General features: G+C 46.1%; 1 protein-coding gene across 1 annotated transcript; it reads right to left on the bottom strand.

The window, feature by feature from the left end:
- Positions 1 to 811: 811 nt before the first annotated feature.
- LOC110303348 (retinol dehydrogenase 16-like) lies at positions 812 to 16,732 on the bottom strand. The gene is made up of 4 exons (XM_029482681.2): positions 16,323 to 16,732; positions 6,632 to 6,889; positions 5,257 to 5,420; positions 812 to 4,802 (listed from the first exon to the last, which is right to left on the bottom strand). Exons 1-4 carry the CDS (start codon positions 16,604 to 16,606, stop codon positions 4,585 to 4,587), a joined length of 924 nt encoding a protein of 307 aa, XP_029338541.1. The 5' UTR covers positions 16,607 to 16,732; the 3' UTR covers positions 812 to 4,584.
- Between the last annotated feature and the right edge of the window lie 4,638 nt (positions 16,733 to 21,370).

Below are 21,370 nucleotides of genomic sequence, written 5' to 3'. Positions count from 1 at the left end.
CAATGAAGTCTGCTTGACAGGCTGAAAGGCCTGGAAGCATTCACGAGGCTAAGAGTTTCAAGGAAACTATGCCTCCTGGAACTTTGGCATTCCAATAGCCCGTATACTCAAACCCTATCCCCGTGTTAGTCTGGTGTATGTATCCATGTGCTCTCTTTCAGTATAGTTTTATTATAAGTGCCTTTAAGGATTGATTTTTGACATAGCTAAGCCTCCACCAGTGTTCCAATGGTTCCTAGAAAATCCTTGGAGCCAATGGTGAGCTTGGAATTCAGTTAAGAAAGTTACCTATTCAGTAACCTTCAGATTCACTTCTAGTAGAAACAGTGAAAGTAATCAGGCATTACAAAGAACAGAGCTAAAAAAGCTCTGGGCTAGTCTGCATAATGATTACTTAGGACAATAGCCAAGTCACACTCAAACACAGGTTTCTTCTCTAGGCCCAGAGGAATAGCATAATCAGGTATTTACTAAAGAACCCCTGGTGGTGGGTTTAACAATAGACTAGCATTGCATCAGAGCATTCACCTGGCTCCGGTGTTAAGCTGATCTTTTTAATCAAGTGGTAAATGCGGCATGGTCCCCGTCATCTTTTGATGTACGCATTCCTTTTGTTTTGTGTCACTGTAACTTGGTGGATGTGTTCACCTGGTTTTTTGTTTTTCTTCTGTATAAAAAAGTCTGGTGTTCATTGGGACAATACATTCAGATCCAACACACTCTCTCGTGTCTGTGTCTGTCAATTCTTGCCGACTTTTTGCCCACCTGCAACCAGAAACCCATTCCACGAAGATAGGAGACACAAAAGAGGTTAGTCTGTGGCAACATTATTTATTCCCTTTGTTCTTGTGGCCCTCTGTGAGATGTTTTGTGGTTCACAACCTGTGGGTCTCGACTGCCCCTAGGGATAGAATGACCCTTTCCCAGGGGTAGCCTAAGACCGCTGGAAAACACAGATAGTTACGTTATGATTCATTTTACAGCTATGTACATAATTACAAAAATAGCAAAATTACAGTTATGAAGTAGCAGTAAAAAAATAATTTTATGGTTGGGGGTCACCATAACACGAGGAACTGTATTAAAGGGCCACAGTGTTAGGAAGGTTGAGAGCCACTAGTGTAGACCTTCAGCTATGAGAGCACAAATGTGCTCATTTCTGGGACCCCAGTTAAGATGAGTAGGGGCTGCATGTGGTCAAATAGAGAAACAGGCTTGACAATGGGCCTGTTTCCACCCTAGGCAGCACTCACTCTAGACTCCATCCCTTCCTGCATGAGGAAGAAAGGAAGAAAGGTGGGGTACACTGCATTTTGGGAGAAAGTGCTTCCCTTTGGGCTGAGCTGGACTCCTGATCCCAGGAGATGGCTTAGTTCCCATCTACCTCAGCAGATCAGAGCAGCCCAGAGATCAGAAGAGCTGCAACATTGGACACTCACAAAGTCAGGCCTGGAGTGGGATCAGCCCACCCTCCTCAGGGCAGGGAAGAGGAGCAGCTGGGCACTGTCCTTTGGCTTGTGTGAGAATCTCAGGAGAGATGGATGGACTGAGGGAACCTCCATGAATCAGCGAGGTGTCCTGAGACTTTCTCTTCAGCACTGTGGCTCCTGCAACAGAGTCACATCCACTTTCCGATTCTCTCTGATTTTACCCAAAAATTCCAGGACCCTATCTAGATCCTGCTGTTTTCCAGAAGACCTTGATCCAACAAGAGTTCCTTCCCATCACTGTCAGGGTTAGTAAAGAAAGGACAGTAGGTGTGAGAAGCAGGAAATGATACTGAATGGGTGGGCCTGGGGAATTCACAGGTGAAGGAACAAGGAGTCACTGGGGAAATGGAATCTGCCATTCATCTAGCCCAGGAACCCTTGGGTCTTCTGTTAGCTAGATGTGGGCAAGGATGAGAATTATTAGGCCCCGTTGGCTGCAGACAATTTTCTTACCCCTGCTTCATTGCTGAAATAAGACAGTGAAAGAGAGTCCAGGCAACTACTGCAGAAGCGGAAGTCTGGACAGGAGCCAGAGGGAGAAGAGCAGCAGGAGGCTGGTGATGTGTTGGAGCAGGGTGTGGGGGTGAAGCAGCATTAGGAGGAGGAACAAGGCCAGAGAAGGAGGAGGAAGAGCAGGAGCAAGAGGTAGAGAGGTGCAGAAAGAGGCTGAAGAGGAGGAGCAGCAGGAGGAGGAGGAACAGGAAAAGGAGGAGCAGGAGGAGGGACAGGAGGAAGTAGAGGAGAAGGAGGAGCAGCAGGAGGAGGAGGAGGGACAAGAGGAGGAGCAGCAGGAAGAGGAGCAGGAGGAGGCAGAACAAGAGGAGGAACAGTAGGAGGAGGAGGGACAGGAGGCAGAGGAGGACCTGGGAAAGGCCCCACCTTGGGGATTGAAAACTCCAGCTCTGGGCGGAGTCAGCTCCTCACTGATACCTAATAATCAGCCTTGAAGGTAAAGCTGGGAGGTTCACACCAGTCTTCTCCCTCCATCTCACTAGGGCAAGCATATGGCTGGGTCTCTGGTTTCCGCAGAGAACTTGCATGGAGTCCATCTCTTCTTTGAGCACCCTTTGACCCTGTGATAGCAAACTAAAACTTGTCCAGTGCTATGGACCCTGGCTTACTCTGTTCTTTCTCTCCCCTAACTTCTCGTGAGTCTTCATCCCCTGCCCTCCCCATCCCCCACATTGTTGTGGGAAGTGGCATCCTGTGCCCATGGACAGTCATGTGAACTGACACGCTGGCTCCTCTTTAGATCTCTTGAAGGATAGTGTCTGTCCAGGATGTATACCAAACTAACACCTCTCCAGCAGGTAGGGCTAAGTCTGAGTGAGTTGCATGACACCTTCCTATCTTTACAGTCCTTATGCAATAGAGTCTGCTACATTCAGACCCTCAAAGCCTGAGGGGTCTAGGGTCTCAGTGTGGGCACAGGAGAGAAGCACTCCTGCTTTGGTGTTCTCCATCAACATGCCCTAGATATAGGAGAATCAACACCCCTAAGGTTCTATGAGTTGTAAGAAGATGGTCAGGTAGGTCAGGGGCAGGGCACAGAGTGCTATGTATGGGGGAGAATTTACTGAAGGAAGTGCAATCTCTTGGATAGCAATAAAGCCAGCTGGATTCCTGTGATCTGGATGAGGAAGAGTGTTGTATACAAAAGTGATGTCATTAGTTTGTCCTATCACTGGTGTGAGGGGGTGGGGGTGTTGGCTCATAAGACCACACCCCTCCCTGAAGAACTACAGGCACCTCATGGGTACTGGGGGAGGGGGAGGCAAATTCCTCAACTGAGTAGTGACTGATAAGTTACCCTTGCTCAAGTAAATAACTCCCCATCCATGCTGATACAGGCAGCCCTAAGTAATGCAGTGGGACAGAAGGACATACAGGACAGGAAAATAGACTACGGATTTGTTCAGAAGACAAGAGGTTAGGTGGAGGGGGTAGGGGATAAGAGGCAGGAGGATATGAGTGTGTGTGCATGCGTGTGTGCACGCGCACACACGTATGATTGTACAAAAACAAATTTAAAATAAGAGAAAAAAAGTGATCTTATTGTAGCAGAAAGTCACCTTGTTTATGTTAAACTGGTATCAAAGAGTCAAATACACCCCTGAAAACAGGGGACCAAAGAGGCAGAAGAAGCCCTGCATGAGTGTATTCCTGGGTGAATGTGTCCTGTTGACCAGGCACCACGAACTGGCAAAGCTTTTCTCTATCTGGGTCAGGCTCAGAACTGACAAAGCCCTCTTCTACTGGCCCAAGTTCAGGTGTTTGTAGATGATTGACAGTGTGTAAACACTGGCAACTGCAGCTTCCCCCTTCTAGAGGTTTCCAGCCTGAGACAGCTGCCTTCAGACAGGACTAGCCGGCCCCTCCCCCTTGCTGTTTATGATAAAGGAGCTGAGGTTGCAGGGGAGGGAGCTGAGGACACTCAGTGCTCACACAAGCCACTGGATGCCAGCTTTTCTGTACATGTTTCTGTGTGTCTGTCCTTTCTCTATTCCCTTACCTCCACTAATCAGGGTTTCAGACCTAAGGCGAATGAATTGTAACAAGGCCAGAGATTCAGAAGGTACCTGTGTGACAAATGAGATCCAGCCTCAGGTTAACTTGTTAATTAACGTAAATCATAATAAAGAGTCTAGATCATTGACAGCTGGTGACAGAACTTGCTTATTTACTAGATGACCCAGATTTTGTTGCCCATGCCAAGGTTAGGTAGCTCACAACTACCTGTAACTCCCAGTTCTAGGGGACACAATGATCTGGCCTCTATGGGTACTCTACACACATGGATTACAGAAATATGTGTATACAGATAGATAGAAAAGAGAAGTTTAAAAAATAATGAGTAAAATGGATAAACCCGAGACAGGGGAGGTCGTTTTTTTTCTTTCACCAACAATGGTAATGATCATTTAAGCGTAGCAGATTCCTGTGGTCCCATGTCCCCCATGTTATACAGAGGAAGGAAAAGCCAGGCACCTATGCACAGCACATGTGTGCTGAGAACAGGAATCTTCCTCCTCCTGAGGCTCTGCACCCTCACACAGCACTTCTATTGACCCAATGACACAAAAGGATCTAGCCTTCACAGGGCTTTGTCAGGTTTTCGAGAAGTCCAGTATAGAAGAGCATCCACAAGAAAGGTGGGCAGGTAGCTCAAGGGGATGAAGAAGAGCTTAGCATCCCAGCCAGCTAAGTATCGGGTGCGAGGGTGACAGGCAGTCAGAGCGTGCTCCATGCAGTCAGTCACCAAAGACAGGTCCTTGTTGCACCTCTTGTCCAATTTGTTTAGCCTTTTCAGATCTATGTAGAATGAGGAATGATTCAGGTGGTCATTCAGCTCCCACCACGCCTGTCTCATACCAGCATAGAGGAGAACTTCCGTTTTCTATGTGGGAGAGTCCACGTGTCTAAAACCCAAGCCTAGCCTGTCCTAGTTCCCCAGAAGGACCACAAACATTCTTCAAGGAATATTGTGCACTCTGTCACCCATCTTAGCTTATAGAGAGTGCTGGTCCCATACCGCCTCCCATCCCTGAATTCAGTTACAGCCCCAAGAACATGAGAGAATCAGAAGGAAGAGAGAAGCATGTTCTGAAAGACAAGAACTCCTTTCTGACCCCATACACAAACTGCCCACCATCCCAAGGAAATGGGAAATGGGTTCTTTGAGGAAAAGGGTGAGGCATTAGAACTGCTAAAATTAGGGTTAAGGGTTTGGGATTGTATGTAGCTTCGGCCCTCAGAGGTCACTTACAGGATGCCAGATATTTCTCTCCATAGATCTCCCTGATTTCTGAGCTGGTCTGGTCCCACAGCATCTGGATATTTGAGGATAATCTGGCACTACTGGTCACACCAGTCAGGAAGAAGCCAGGCTCTATAATAGCCACCTTCACCCCAAAGTAGGAGAGCTCCCTCCTGCAAGACAGACAGATGTCAAGGACTTCAGAGATCTTTCAGTGAGAACACTTTAATAAGAGTACAGTAGCATGCGAACAGGAGTCTGTGGTGAGGAAAGGCCACATACTTTGAATCTGGGATGTGCAGGAAATGGAGAAGAATCTTCTGATAAAGGCATCGGCTCTGTGTTCTTGTATTTTACACTAAGTATTTGTTGTGTGTAGCTCACTGCCCTAAAACTAGACATTCTGGTCTATGGCACTGTGTAACATCTTTCTCCAAGTAGGACAGATGCAAAAGATCCTAGTCCTTCTCCAAGCCACCTCTACTTCAATAGTATAGTAAGTCTCCATCTACCCCACATCTGTTCCAGGAGGCTCTCAGGACAACCCCCACTTTCTTCCTGTAGGTTTCTTTAGAGATCAACCTCCTACATCCAACTCTTTCACATTGTCAGCCTACCTGCTCCCTGCCCCTGATGGCTGCCCTGGTTCCATGGCTTGGAAGGGTTGCATTGCCAACACCACAAAATAAATAGTATTCTGCACCCTCCAGTTCACCACAAGTCTACCTCTGCCCACCTGGTGACCACCCTCCATCCATATCTGGCCTTCCCATTCTCCAAGGAGAATCACCTACACATACAGGTTCCAGGATCTCATGTTTACTCTCATGTACTCTAATCCTCATGCAGGACCCTCAACAAATCTGATGGCCAGCATGGTCAACAGAGCTGACTGGCCATGGCAATCTCAAGGAAGTCAGAGTTCTTCTCTGTCTCCTCTCTCATTCTCTTATTTGCCATAGTTTTTAGGTCATGATAGAAGCACATAAGTTATGCTAGAATGTATTTATTGTGGACTCGAAATGGGGTCTAGTATCTATCTGTGGAACTGAAAGAGATATTCACCCCAACTCAAAAACATGCTCAGTATATAGATATCAGGGGTCTACATTCTTCACCCCCAAAATTCATATTTCCAATCCTATCTGAGTAATATCCCAAAATACCCTTCTTCTTCTGTAACAGAACAAAATGAACTCAACTCATGTCTCAGTCATGCCCACTTCTAGAGACATGAAAAGTTGCTGCCCAGTGAATGATTCAATGAGTTAAAGGTGTGAGAGATGCAGAATTGAAGTGTCCTCCCTATGATGGGGACTTAAAGAGTGTGAATAAACAAAAACCCTCCCAAAACTCCCCTGGGGGACCCCTTCCCTTCCAGTACCTAAGGGAGTCTGAGAAGGCCTCTATACCATACTTGGAGATGCAGTAACCACCACTACCACCAAGTGACACTCGGCCAAAGACACTGGAGACGTTGACCACACGGCCCCTCGCCTTCCTCACTAAGGGCAGCATGCTCAGAGTCACATCATGCCCAACAGGTTCACATCCAGTACACTTGCAAAGTTCTGTTTGTTCATCCACTGACTGGGACCCGAGGGGACGGAGATGCCAGCGTTGTTGACCAGGCCCCAGAGTCCTGGGGACAGTGGAATGAGAGAGTCACACAACACAGGTTTAATTATGGATGAAATGCACACTCAACTAGGTAAGCACACTGTGACACGTGGTTACTGGAGAATAGGAAGCAATGAACAAGAGCAAGGTATCAACAGGTCTGGGGAACACATGCCTGAGACTGCTGGCTCACAGTCCCTTCTCACTCTGTAAGTTTAAGAACAGATGGTGAAAACATGGTGCACCTTTGTTAATCTGGAGACCACAAAAATATGTTTGTGACTTACAAGTTGATGCTGTTGGTGTCCGACTAAAAGACCCTTACTCACAAAGACCAGAGAGGCCAACATAGCTGCAAACCACAAGAGTTCTTTTTTTTTTTTTTTTGATCCAACGTGTTGGGGACCCTCCCTCAGCATGCAGGCAAGAGAAGAGACCCCGAACAAACAAAGAACACACTCTTTATGCCTTGTAAGGGGCAGATTTAGGCAACAGGGCTAGCTGGCTTATCCTCATTTGTGTAGCAAGTAACCCCTTCAGGCATTGGTTGGTTTGCATGGGGTGACTACCTTTGGCCTAGTGACTCACTCTGCCTGCCTTATGGTTTATTTTCAGAATTTAGTGCGAGGTGGGACAGGAGAATTTTTCTGAGAACTGTTATTTTCATTACAGTTATTTTTCTGAGAACAGCTAATCTTGTTTTGGCAGCTGTAGACTTGGTCTGGTCATTTTGACTGCTAAAACTATATAGTTTGGAAAGTCCCTTCAGATGGGGGAGGGGCTAGGTGGTCTTGAATTTATTTTGGATTCTATATTCACCTCTTTTTCTCTGGTGCATTTCAATTCTGAAATGATGTCTCACTTTGTTGCAGCTGCTGATATTATTTTCTGAGCATCAAAACTTGTACTGTACTTAAGCAATTAAGGATGCATGGGCCAAAGGTTAGGAGCAGAAACAGGATAAGAAGGGGTAGTAAGCAGGACTAGGTAGGGACTCTTCCAGTGAGGCTCGAGGGTCTGGGTATGATGCAGGTGCACGTAGATCAGATCTCAGACCTGGAACTTGTGAGATGTCTTTGGGTTACCCGGCTCATTTGCTGCAGCCAGTTGTGACCAGGCTTCATTCTGCACCACCTGCAAGCCTTTTAACCTAGCATACAGATCATTATTACAACATGTGGATTCAATCATATCATTTAAGACAGTGAGGGGTGCAGGAGCCCCATAAAGGATCTCAAAAGGGGTAAGACTGAATCGAGAGGAAGTATTTCTGGCTCTAAATAGGGCGAGGGTGAGGAGCACCACCCAGTCTGTGCCAGTCTCCATGGTTAATTTTATCAAGGTCTCTTTTAGGGTTCTATTCATCCTTTCTACCTGTTCTGAGCTCTGAGGTCTGTACACACAATGTAATTTCCATTTGACCTCTAAATACTTGACCACCCCCTGACTTACCTGGGCAACAAAGGCAGGGCCATTATCTGACCCTCCAAACATGGAAAAATTACTTCAATAATCTTCTTGACGACCATCTGAGCAGTCTCATTTTTACAGGGAAAAGCTTCTACTCATTTTGAGAATGTATCCATAAAAGCCAGAAGGTATTTATATTCATATTTTCCTCAGTAAAGTCTACCTGCCAGTAGATTCTAGGTCTGTCTCCCTGGTACCTCTTCCCTGGATCCACTGTGACATGGCAGACATTGACTTTTTGGCAGGGCACACACTTGTGCACCATCTGCTCCACAAGGTGTTTTAAACCTGGTACATGATACTTGGAGAATGTCTGGATGAGCTTGCTTACCCCTAAATGAGTCCACTTGTGCATCTGTTTGATCATAGCCTCTGCTTGTCTTTGTGACAGGATTTTCTTTCTCCCGGAGGTGTACCATAGTCTCTTATTTTTGTTGAACTGGTAACTGGAATTTGCTATCCGTGTAGATGTGGAGTCTTTTTCCTTTTCTGAATTCCAAGGCCTTACTGAGGGAGATCAGTTCCACCTTTGGGGCGGATGTGTCCTCTGGCAGATAACTTGGTGTTTGTCTACCACAGCTGCTCCAGGATGTCTCTTCCCTTCTTCTAGATAGTTGCTCCTGTCTGTGAACCAGGTAATGGCTGCTCCCTCTAGTGGCTGGTCTGTCAGATCTTTATGCCACCATGTGCCATAAAGATGTGGTGACAGTCATGAACAGGGGACTCCAAGTCTGGGTCTGTGAGTAGGGTAGCTGGGTTTAGGCTTGCGGGGGGCGGGGGTGGGGAAGGGGACAGGGAGCAAAAGTGACTCTATTGGAGTTGAGCAACAGAGTCTGGTAATGTGTCATGCGAGTGTTAGTCAGCCATCGGTCAGAGGGCTGATGAACTACACTTTCTAGGGCATATGGCACCGAGATCACCAAGTTCTGCCCCAGAGTCAATTTATCTGTGTCATTGACCAGTAACATCACAGCAGCCACTATTCGCAGACAAGAAGGCCATCCTGCAGCCACAGGGTCTAAATTTTTTGATAAGTATGCCACAGGTCTTTTCCAGGGCCCCAATCTCTGAGTAAGAACCCCTTTGGCAATACCTTTGTTCTCAGCCACAAATAGATGGAAGGGCTTAGTTATATCTGGGGGCCCCAAAGCTGGAGCTGACGTTAGGGCAGTCTTAATGGCATTGAACCTCATATGAAAGGCTGTTGATCTCTTGTGAGGGGGTAAAGTGGGGCCACTAACTCAGCAAAACCTGGAATCCACAGTCTGCAAAAGCCCGCAGTGCCCAGGAACTCTCTAACTTGTCTTGAAGTGGTCAGTGGGGGAATATGAAACAGTCTCTTTTCTAGCTTCAGAGAGCCACTGTTGCCCCTCTTCTTCTTCTTGGGGCAGTCTCTCGCCCAGTGTCTTTTTCTTTACAGTAAGCACATTGATCTTTAGTCAAAGACTCTCTGTGGTTGCCTGGTACTGTCTTACCAGGCTCTCTAGTTTCCCTGACGACTGTGGCCAGTATTTTATGCAAGTTTCTCTCTTGTCTCATATCCCTTTTTAATTCTCTGGCTTCCTGTTCCTTCTGCTTATCATTCCCAAGTGCTAGCATTATCAACATGTGCCACCTTGTCAGGTTCTAGTCTTTGTTATTTACTTCTCTTTGCTCCTGTTTTCCTGACTGTAATGGATATCTCATACAATGTTCTCTCTCTATCTACTCTCTCTCTCTCTCTCTCTCTCTCTCTCTCTCTCTCTCTCTCTCTCTCCATCCCTTTTTCCTCCTCCTTGTCTTTGCTTCCTTTGGATGTTATACAATTATCACATCCCCATCCAGTCACCCATCCTCCCCCATAGTTTGGCTCTGCCCTGGTTTATCCTTCTGTTTCACTGCACATCTCTGATTCTGACTCTGATCTCTATCTTTGTCAGCCTGTCCATGTGCTCACCACTTGTCCTTTGTCCTTCTGCCCATCATGCTTCCTATTTCTACATAGCAACCCTTCCTCTTACCTGCCTCTCCCATCTCAAATGCCAGCCTTGCAGAAATTTTACTCTTTTATTTGTTGTAGTGTTTTGAAGCAGAATGGCGGACATTGGTTCAAGGTCATGAGGCCTTGTTGGAGTGGGTGTGGTCTTGTTAGATTTTGTTATTCACTGGGAGTGGGCTATCCCAGAGTCTTCCTGTTCCTTCCACCTGTGGATCTGGATGTAGAGTTCTCAGTTGCTTCTCTAGCACTATGTCTGCCTATACCCCAACCCCCACTTCCTGGTATGATGATAATGGACTAAACCACTGCACGTAAGGCAGCTTTAATGAAATACTTTCCTCTATAAGAGTTACTGTGGTCAAGGCATATCTTCACAGAGAGTGAACCTGTATCTTCAGAGTACTATGAGCAGTTTACACACTACTGCCTTCTCCTTACAAATGGCCACACAATGTAGTAATAAGCAATGGCTATTATTCCTTATTATTCTAATATGAACAGGGTCTGAGGAACACCTGTGGAGAGAATGGGGGTGGGGAGGCGAGAAACACAAAGGATGGACAGCAAGTCTGATTGATCAAGCTGTCAAATTTTATTTTTCCCAGGCAGGTTTTATGCCCACAGAAGCAGGATATGGGGAGGGGGATGACACAGAATCGCTTTGTTTCTGGGGAACGCACCTGTTCCCAAAAGCAGGATATTGGCTAGGTAAAAAGTTCAGTAGGAGAAACAGGACAGAATGGGTTGCTAGGTACCTGTCCACAAGATCTATAGCTATTTGTTCTTAACTGGGGGTAATACTTTCCCACAGAGGCCTCAACTTTTTCCCACAGAAATCTCAACTAAATTAGTACTTTTCCATAAGGCCAAGACTTTGTAAGTAAGCACTTATGGCTGACAAGGCAGTTAACATTCAAAAAGGGTCACTCCCAACACTAATAAGGAAAGAGAAAGAGCAAACAGAGAAAAATATAAAGGAGAAAAGACAGAAATGGTAAAATTAATCTGTGAGTGAAATTTTCATTGAGAAGCCACAAATTGAGAACTTGATGGCGGGGGCGGGGGTGGGGGGAGGTTTTGAAAAACAGTGCTGGGGTTTTTGGCTCTGATGAAGCTGGCCTTGAGATCAATATTGATCAACATCTATATTGATGGAAATCAATATTGATCTCCACAGACTCTAACAAAACACAATAAAATGGTTAGTTTGTGGCAACTTGGCATAAGCTAGAGTCATCAGACAGGATGAAGCCTCGGTTGAGGAAATAGCTAAAGGAGATTACATTATTAGGTATTTTGTCAATTAGTGATCAATAGGGAATGACCCAGCCCACTATGGGTGGTGCCACCTCTGGACTGATGGTCTATGGGTTCAATAAACTTGGGTGAGTAAGCCATGGAAAGCAAGCCAGTAAGCAGCACCCCTTCCAGCCTCTGCATCAGTTCCTGCCTAGAGGTTCCTGTTCTGTTTGAGACTCTGTCCTCATTTCCTCTGGTGGTCAACAGCAATTTGGAATTATAAACTGAGTAACCCCTTTCCTCACCAGCTTGCTTTTTGGTCATGGTGATTCATTGCACCAACAGTAACCCTAACTAATACAAGTTGGTACCAGTACTGTTAGGTATTGGGGTGATGGATCTAACCATGTTTTTAGTAGGATTGTAGAAGGCTTTGGAACTTTGGGCTACAAAGCCATTGACTACTATGACTTCAGTGGGATTGTCTTTAGTAACTAGGAAGATTCTCTCAGGAATATGGCAATTTTGAGTCAAAATTCTGCTGTTCTGGTCACCTGGGGCTGAAGAGTCAGCCACGATTCACGAGAGAGTAGCAACATTGAAGTGAAACACTTGAGATAGTGGGACAATTGGTGCTGGTCAACTGGAGCTAAACAATTAATAGTGATTCAAAGGAGACCAGCATTACTGAGGTTGAAAAAATCTGAAAAGTGTTTTCTGAATACACAGAGAAGCTGAGTTCCAGAAGTGGCCAAGGTTGTAACACATGCTAACAGCCACGTTTGGTCATATGTAAGAGTCAACCAGGTGATACTAGCTTTGAAGGGGTCATGGAGAGTTGTTGATGCCTCACACTGTGAGAGGTTACAAGAGGTCATTGGTGAAGGTGCAGCCTCAGTGGCAGTTGAAGGTCAGGACTGGAGGAGTCATGCAAAGAAGTTGAGGCCCAGGAAGACAGCCTATGACAGGCTATGGTGACAGTGCATCCCAGTTGCAGCAAGGTTCCCCAGCAGTTTTGGGGGTGCCAATAACATGGAATGACCACCAGAAACAGCAGCAGCAGTGGAGTGGAGCCAGCTGAAGCCTTGAAGACAAGCTGTGTGCCTGAGAGCTGGAGAAGTGACCTAAGCCCTTTATCTCTGACAGTCGACATTGTGTTGTTACGAGCTGGTGTTTGGTTTTGCCTTGGTTGGTTGTGACTACAGTCTGGTTCTTCTCTCTTGAAGTAAAAATGTGTTCATTTTAATTCAAATTATTATAGAAGCTCATAGCTGAAAGACTTTAATCCTTTAAAGTGATATTGGATCTTTAGAGATATTGGATATTTTAAAGTGTCTGAAAAAATTAATGTGTTTGACTTGTAAAGTGTGGACTTTTAAAGTATTTATGTGTTTAATGTGAAATTTTGGGGGTAATAAGAATAAATCTGTTGTGGCTTACTAGTGATGTATTTGTGTGTAACGTTATCAAGGGTCCAGTTGTACTGGCTGATTTAGTGACATTATGACAGAAGGTAGAGTTATCAGATAGGAAGGAGCCTCAGCTGAGCAAATGCCTCCTTGAAACCCAGCTGTAAGGTATTTTCTGAAATAGTGAGCAATAAAGAAGGGCACAGTTCACTCTGACTGATGCTACCCATGGGACACTGGTCCTGGGTTCCATAAGAAATAGACTGAGCCAGCCGTGGGGAGTAAGTCAGTAAGCAGCACCCCTCCATGGCCTCTGCATCAGCTCCTGGCTCCAAGTTCCTGCCATGCTTCAGTTCCTCTCCTGAGTTCCATTGGTGATGAACAATGATGTGGAAGTCTAGGCATTCCTCCCCAAGATGTTTTTTCATCATGGTATTTTGTCACAAGAATAAAAACCCTGACTAAGACTCCTAAGGGCAGGATAAGGAGGTGACAATCCTTGCCTATACCCAATAGGACAGATTTTTCCACTCACCCACAGGTGGCCCTCACTCAACTGTTTGGTCTTTAAGTCATGGATCTTCAAGGATTCACTCTGAGAGGGCTACAAGTAAACACCATGTCTCCATTTTCAATTTCTGTGCAGAAGGAGTGTGCCACTAGTTGGCTAAGATTAAGATTGGTATTTGTTGATGTTAAAATGTTGGCTCAGGATGGAGAGATGGTTCAGCAGTTAAGAGCACTGACTGCTCTTCCAGAGGTTCCTAAAATACAAATCCCAGCAACCACATGGTGGCTCACAACTATCTGTAATGAGATCCAATGCCCTCATCTTGTGTGTCTGAAGATGGCAGCAGTGTACTCAGATATATAAAATAAATAAATCTTTTTTTTTTCATGTTTTTTTCAACACAGGGTTTCTCTGTATAGTCCTGGCTGTCTTGGAACTTACTTTGTAGACTAGGCTGGCCTTGAACTCAGAAATCTACCTGCCTCTGCCTCCCAAGTGCTGGGATTAAAGGTGTGCGCCACCACCACCTGGCTATAAATCTTTTTTTTTTTAAATTAGAAAGATTAAAAAAAAAAGATATTGGCTCAATAAGTCTTATGCATCCTTGGCTCAAAAGTAAGTCTTGTGCTTCTTTAATTTGTCATTGAGATTGTTTTTGTTTGCTTTTGAAAAATCATATGGAAACCTTCTTCTGTAGAAGCTTCCTAAAATACATATATGAAAAGAACTTCAGTGGAGTCACCATATGATGGATGATAGAACAAGGAAAGTTAGACATCAAATGCCAACAGTAAAACTTGAGTGCCAGGAATGGGTCACTAATGCCCCTAAAAGGGAACCATGGAACACTCCCTCTCAACCTCCGTTGTAGGCTATGGCCAAGGCTACTAGATGCTCTCCCAACCTGTTGGTAAAGACATGTAGCTGAAGACCATACTATCTGATGTCATCAAACTAGAAGGCAAGTTGGTGCCCAACTATGTGGGGCAATGGGCTATGCACAGACAGCCTGGTCTCCAGTTGAGCTGAGGTCTTGCCCCCTCTCCCCTCCCCCCCGCCCCCCCCATGGGACTTAGTGGGTGGTAATTTCCACTTACATGGGACAGAAGGCATTCGATCAAGTCTCCTGGACTCCTGGCTCCTATAGAAGTTACCACCCCCCACAGCCCTCACAGGAGAGACATGTGGTTAGCAGTCACATAGACAATGTCCCAAGCTTCTGGCATTTTGGCTAGACGCCTCCCCACAGTTACCTAGCAACAGTAAGATAGCAAAGCCCACTATAAGAGGGGCTGCTTGGCCCCTCCTCACTTTGTTTGAGCTTTCTTACTCTCTCTTAAGCTTTTACCTCTCTTACTCTCTAGCCTTTCTTTTCTCTCCTTTTTCCCTTTCTCTCCTCTTGGCCATGGCCAGTCTCTCTCTTTTTCTACCTTCTCTCTTTCCCTCTGCCTCTCTACAATAAAGCTCTAAAACCATAGACTGTCTCTGTTCATCAGGACCCGCCGTGCTTGAATGATGGAATAGGCTTTCTCTTCACGAGCCATGCCTAATCTCCCGACAGAAGGCCTTTCTATGTTACAGCCACGGACAGGAATAAAGACTCTCACCTGCGTGGGAACCACCCAGAGCCCCCTCTTACTCTGTTCTCTCTTCCCATATGAGTACTTCCCCAGGGCCCCTATTCTGTTCTCAGTAACTCTGCCGTATCCAGCATGGGATGCCGGAGGCTGAGAACCTGGTACCAGGAGCTGCTCCTTGTCCACCCTCTGCCATGTGGGGTTAGTGACTTCACACAGCCAGATGCCCACCCGGGACCACATGGAAAGCATCTGGCAGTCCTCCTGCATCTGCCTGCCTAGAGCACTGGAACTCTGGCAGGATGTGGGCTCTCTCCCACCCCCCTTTTTTCCCCCTACATCCACTGCTCCACACAACTAAAATCTTCATTGCTACAGTTTAGCATGCCAGGTGCCAGAAGATGCTCTGTACACTCCCAGAGGAGAGAGGGAGTCATTACTATTACACAGGCTCAGGCCCTGTGATCTACAACAGTGACCTGCCTTTAATGCACCAATGTGTCATGGGGGTAACTATACATTTTTCATTAGATTTAAGAACCGCTCTCTGAGATGAAAACCATAATAACACTACTAAAGTGGCCAAGAACCTGATACTAGATAGGTCATGGTTCTACGGGAAGACTGAATATTATCCTTCTGCTAAGGGGACACACAGTAACATGACCCTTAATGCATATTACTAACAGCACTCCAAGTCTAGTGCCTCGATCAATCTCCATCCACAAAACTGTGTCTGGCCATAGATAAGAATTAACACAGAGACACCCAACTGCACAATGTTGGAGAGAGTAAGAGACTCTGGCACACTCAGTCTTAAACGGCACAGTAATCTATGAGGATGAGGAGGCAGAAACATTTTAAGAGCCAGAGGTGATAGGTGACTCCAAGGAGACTGTCTTACAGACACATCAGGACTGCTGCTCACATGAACTCACAGGACTGTAACAGTGCACGTAACACCTTCACAGGCTCAAGGAGACAGCGAGCCAGCACTGAGGAAGGAAAGTGGACATATAGTATAACCTCTAGCAAGCAACCATTTATAACAATTAGTCCTGGGTCACCTTGGAGAATAAGGTGTAGATCTAAGAGGATAGACTGATGTTCTGGAGAGGAGCAGAGTCTGCAGTGACTCCAACTCCACACTCACTGCCACCAGGAATCCTTTGGGGACTACACAGGCCTTCTCTTCACACACATAGAGAGCACCAAAAACACAGACAGGAATCTCAGTGGTACCTCTGTTCCCAACACGCTCCTTCACTCACTGAGTGGCTGCCACAATACTCTCTGTCTTGGTGACATCCAGGATCACTGTCTCCAGCCTGTCAGATGTCTTTCTCCTCAGCTCCTCGGCTCCCTCCTCCTTTCGACATGCAGCCAACACTCTCATGCCTCTCCTGTCCAGCTGTCTGGCCAGCAGGTTCCCAAAGCCAGAGCCACAGCCTGTGATGAAGACATACTTGTCTTGAAGATGGTCCACCACTTGCCTCTCTCTAAAAAAGCGCAGGAGCATCCATAGGCCCAGTAGTGCCACCATGTAGAGCCACATGGTTTGTAGAAGAGGAGAGAGAGAGAGAGAGAGAGAGAGAGAGAGAGAGAGAGAGAGAGAGAGAGAGAGAGAGAGAGATGGAGTCAAAATGAGCCTGGCATCTGCTCTTGCAGAATGCTGTAGGCGTTGAGGACTTTAGCCTTCTGGTATAAAGTCCCTTGTGTCTCTGAATCAGCAATCTGGAACCACAAACCAGCAAGTCGTAAACATGATGAGAAACAATTGGTGACCTTCATTTGGACTCAGGACAACAAGTGAGGACTGGGAAAGCTGGTGCCTCCTAATACAGCAGCTCCTGAGAAGATAGAAGGGCAGGCCTCAAATATGGAAGGGTGACCTCAAAGGAACACAAGGTGTTGGGGCTAGGAAGCCAGACACATCATGTCTTAAGGAGTTGATGCCAGGCAGGAAATGACTTTCCCTCTCAAGTGGCCCTTCTCCTGGCTGTCTGGATTCAAGCAGACATGAGCAGAGAGTTCTTGAGTGGTGACCTCCATGACTTCCCATGGCTCCCCTGAGCCAGGATTTCATGCTTACTTTCTCAGGAAGCCTTGTTCAGAAACTCTAGAGTAGTGGGCTCCTGGTCTGGGGAATGCCTGAATGACATTCTGATTCCAGCTCAAAATAAACCCAGTGCTTTCCTTCAGGAATGACATCACAATTCCCTTGCCTGACACTTCCACAACTTTCTGTCCCAACCTGCAAGGATTCAGACTGTCATGCCCTCTCAAGAGCCATGTTTCTATAAGGAAGTGCCCAGTATGGGTTTGATTATACCTCTACCTTAAGGTCTGGGCCTTGGTTATCAATTTTGACTGTGCTACTCTCCCTCCAATGGGTAGCTGCCCCTGGGTCTGCTCTGCATTTGGTCTACTCTTCCTCTTCTCCTGCTTCTGATCCCGAATGGTGTACAGCTGCTATTCTTTGTCCTTCTGTCTCCAATCCTGTCCCTACACATGTGTCTGCAGAAGCTAATAGGATGTCCTTCATCTGGCTGTTAGCACCCTACAGGTCCTCAGAATCCTAGCACTGAACTGCATCTTGCAAAATGTAGTCCTGGGCTTTCTTGACCAAAGTACATGCAGATATTGCTTCTCTTAGTTCTTGTATCCCTTCAACAGTGAGTTCTCTAGAGCATTCCTTCTATGGTCATTTCCCAATGCTCTCTCCTACAGTCCTTTCCATATCAACCCTAAAAGTGATGGGCCCTCTTGTTGGATCTAGGTCTTCTGAAACACAGCATGATCTAGATACAGCCCTGGAATTTCTGGATAAAGTCAGAGAGGATAGGAAAGTGGATGTGACTCTGTTGCAGGAGCCACAGGACTGAAGAGAAAGCCTGAGACACTTCTTTGATTCATGGAGTTTCCCTCAGTCCATCCATCCCTCTTGATTCTCATACAACCCAAATGACAGTGCCCAGCTACTTCTCTTCCCTGTCCTGGGGAGGGTGGGCTGGACCCATTCCAGGTCAGAACCTGTGAATATTTAACAAGACAGCTCTTCTGTTCTCTAGGCTGCACTGATCTGTTGAGGTAGATGGAAATAGAACAATTTCCTGGGATCAAAAGTCCAGTTCGGTCCAAGGGAAAACACTTTCTCCCAAAAGGCAGTGTACCCCACTTAACCCACCCTTTCTTCTTCATGCAAAAAGGGGAGAGGTGGAGCCTAGAGTCAGTGCTGCAAAAGGTGGAAACAGGCCCACTGTCAAGCCTGTTTCCTGACTTGATGACGTACTGTGCCTACTGAGTCTTTACTGGGAATCAGAACTGAAAGACTATTGTGTTCTAATGGCTGACGATCTAGAATTGGAGGCATGGGACTTGACTGGGCATAGTGCAGTTCTCCTGCATGATTGAGTGAGACAGTGTACTGGCTAGTTTTGTGTCAGCTTGACACAGCTGGAGTTATCACAGAGAAAGGAGCTTCAGTTGAGGAAATGCCTCCATGAGATCCAACTGTAAGGCATTTTCTCAATTAGTGATCAAGGGGGAAAGGTCCCCTGTGGGTGGTGCGATCTCTGGGCTGGTAGTCTTGGGTTCTATAAGAGAGCAGGCTGAGCAAGCCAGGAGAAGCAAGCCAGTAAGGAACATCCCTCCATGGCCTCTGCATCAGCTCCTGCTTCCTGACCTGCTTGAGTTCCAGTCCTGACTTCCTTGGTGATGAATAGCAGTATGGACGTGTAAGCTGAATAAACTCTTTCCAACTTGCTTCTTGGTCATGATGTTTGTGCAGGAATAGAAACCCTAACTAAGACAGACAGCCTCTTGTGACAGCCTGAGTCCTTCTGTGTCCCTCTGAGTACACTGCCTTCTCCCAAGAAGAATCCTGAGTGAGGAGGAAAAGGAAAATGTTGCAGGCATTCTGGGATCAACTTACAGAGCACTTCCTGCTAATTACACATGGTTCAGTCTCATCATGATGCTCTTCAGCCTCTATCCATGCTTAGTGTAGATCAGGCCTGGGTGCTGCCCTTCCCCTGGGGAGCCAGTGTGATATTCCAGAGAGGACTGAGATGAGTCCAGCCTCCTGACCAACTCCTCACAGGCTATTATGTGCAAAGATGCTGTTGTGTTACATCTGAGAGAAATATTTCTAAAGAACCAGCAGGGTTTCCATGCTACTGCTAGCAACTCTTTGACCTGCTGTGGTCCCACCGACTCTGTCTCTAGCTAGCCCCCACAGTGACTGATTGCAGTCTGCCCAGCTCCAGTTAGTTTGTCTCTGGAGCGGCTAGTTCCTTCCCAGCCATAAACCCCTGTGGTCAGTGGCCCCACCTTCCAGTAACTCAGTAAAACAAAACATGAAGCTTATAAGGAACCAATCACATTTTTTTTATATCAATAAATTCTCAATTCAGAAGATGCCAATGCAATAATTTCAGAACCAACAGAAAATGATAAAAGCTGCCCACCTAGATTAGACAAGTCATCCCAATTATTCTCTTCTTTATGATATATCTACCTGTGGCTATTTAAAGCCATGCTGGTTCAGGATCTTCTTACCATCAGTCCTCCATCTTGCTTTTTCCTTCTCCCTCTGTAAGTTGCTCTCTGTCCCTGCAACTATTTGTGCTGCATCCCTTTTCCCTGTCCAATCACAGGCATTCTGCTACACTAATATTTTAATTTAAATGGACAGGGAAAATGTTGCCACATGTTACTACAGTGTGATTTGTGTAATGATGAAAACAGTAGGGCTGGAGATTACAAGATCATGGTAAACCTATTATGTAGTGAGACATCTCAAAATAAAATAAAATAAAATAAATAAAATAAAATACACATTTTGGAGCAATGACTCAGCCATTAAGAGTACTTCCTGCTCTTTTGGAGAGCCCAAATTAAATTTTTTCTTTTTTGGGGTTTTTTGAGACAGGGTTTGTCTGTATAGCCCTGGTTGTCCTGGATCTCACTCTGTAGATCAGGCTGGCCTTGAACTCAGATATCTGCCTTCTGCTGCCTACCAAGTGCTGGGATTAAAGGCATGCACCATCACTGCCCAGCCCCAATTCAATACTTGACATGCCTATTTTATGGCTGAAAACTTCCTTTAACCAGAAGCCCTCATCTTTCTTCTCACCTCTGAGGGTACTCCCACACATATAACATGCAGGTACACACACATACACTCAAAGATTCTACAACAAACCTTTAAAGTTAACATAAGTAAAATGAATGACAAGGCTCATGATAGCGTTGGAATTTTCTATTTTCATTAAACCAGAAATTATTGTTTATTTACAAGTTTCTCCTGTGGGTCCTCAGCCTCCATGTTTCTACTTAGAGAAGAGGAGTCAGGCATCTATGGAAGTTCCTCCCAAGGGCAAGTCTGCACTGAGCCCAGGAGTCTCTGTTTCTTCCACACATGCTGTCCCTGCTCAGCCTACTCTTGAGATTCACCAACCTAGCAGCAGGCAAAGCCAGGCCTCAGGGCATGGCAAGTTCAATACCTTTGCTCTTTTGCAAATATTGTCCACAAATAAAAATGAAAACCAGAGTTGAGAGGAACACTCTCTGCATGCTGCTGGAGAGTGTGGCAGTGGGATGAAGGGAGGGGACATGAGAAGTGGCTTGGGACAAGGACAGATGGAAAAATCAGAAGTGCTTCTTTGTGATGGTCAGTTAGTGAGTCTTATATGAAGGAATGGTCATTTAGTGGGTCTGCAGGAAAGGCATGGCCACTTGGGTCTGCAGGAAAGGGAAGGTCACTTACTGAGTCTACAGGGAATTGATGATCGCATAGTAGTTATGCAGAAAGGGATGGTCACATTGTGAATCTGCAGAAAAGGGATGTGTGGGGCCGTGAGAGGCAGTCTATTTTGGTTGAATTAGACTTGCTCTGGCAACCCAGTAGAAAACTCTACAAGGGACAGAACAGCAAGCCACATTCCCAGAGACAGTTGCCTGACACCACAGAGCCCCCAGCTCCATAATTCTGTGATTATAAGTCACACAGACAATATCCCAAGCTTCTGGCATTCTGGTTAGACTCCACCCCCACAGTTACCTGACTATAGCCAGGTATGCTTTTCCCCATAGTTATCTGGCAACAGCAAGATAGTCCAGCCCACTATAAAAGGAGCTTAAGCTCTCACCTTTCTTACTCTCTGGCCCTCCTCTCTTTCTCCCTTCCCCCCTCTCTCCATGTGACCATGGCTGGTCTCCCTCTTTCTCCCTGCCTTTCTATAATACAGCTCTAAAACCATAGACAGTCTCTGCTCTATGCTTGATTGATTGGATAGGCTTTCCCCTACTGAGCTGT

The sequence above is a fragment of the Mus caroli genome, unplaced genomic scaffold (assembly GCF_978045245.1).
Source record: "Mus caroli unplaced genomic scaffold, Mus_caroli_1 scaffold_9, whole genome shotgun sequence".
In the NCBI taxonomy this organism is placed as follows: Eukaryota; Metazoa; Chordata; class Mammalia; order Rodentia; family Muridae; genus Mus; species Mus caroli.
Note: the sequence above shows the minus strand (reverse complement) of the source record. Positions and strands in the feature narration are given on the sequence as shown.

Excerpts from the sequence above, each read along its gene's own strand:
- LOC110303348 (XM_029482681.2), bottom strand. The coding sequence starts at position 16,606 with ATGTGGCTCTACATGGTGGCACTACTGGGCCTATGGATGCTCCTGCGC. Across the intron at positions 6,890-16,322 it reads AGTATTGTGGCAGCCACTCA|GACTCTGGGGCCTGGTCAAC; the intron begins GTGAGTGAAGGA and ends CACTGTCCCCAG. Across the intron at positions 5,421-6,631 it reads GCCTTCTCAGACTCCCTTAG|GAGGGAGCTCTCCTACTTTG; the intron begins GTACTGGAAGGG and ends TCTGTCTTGCAG.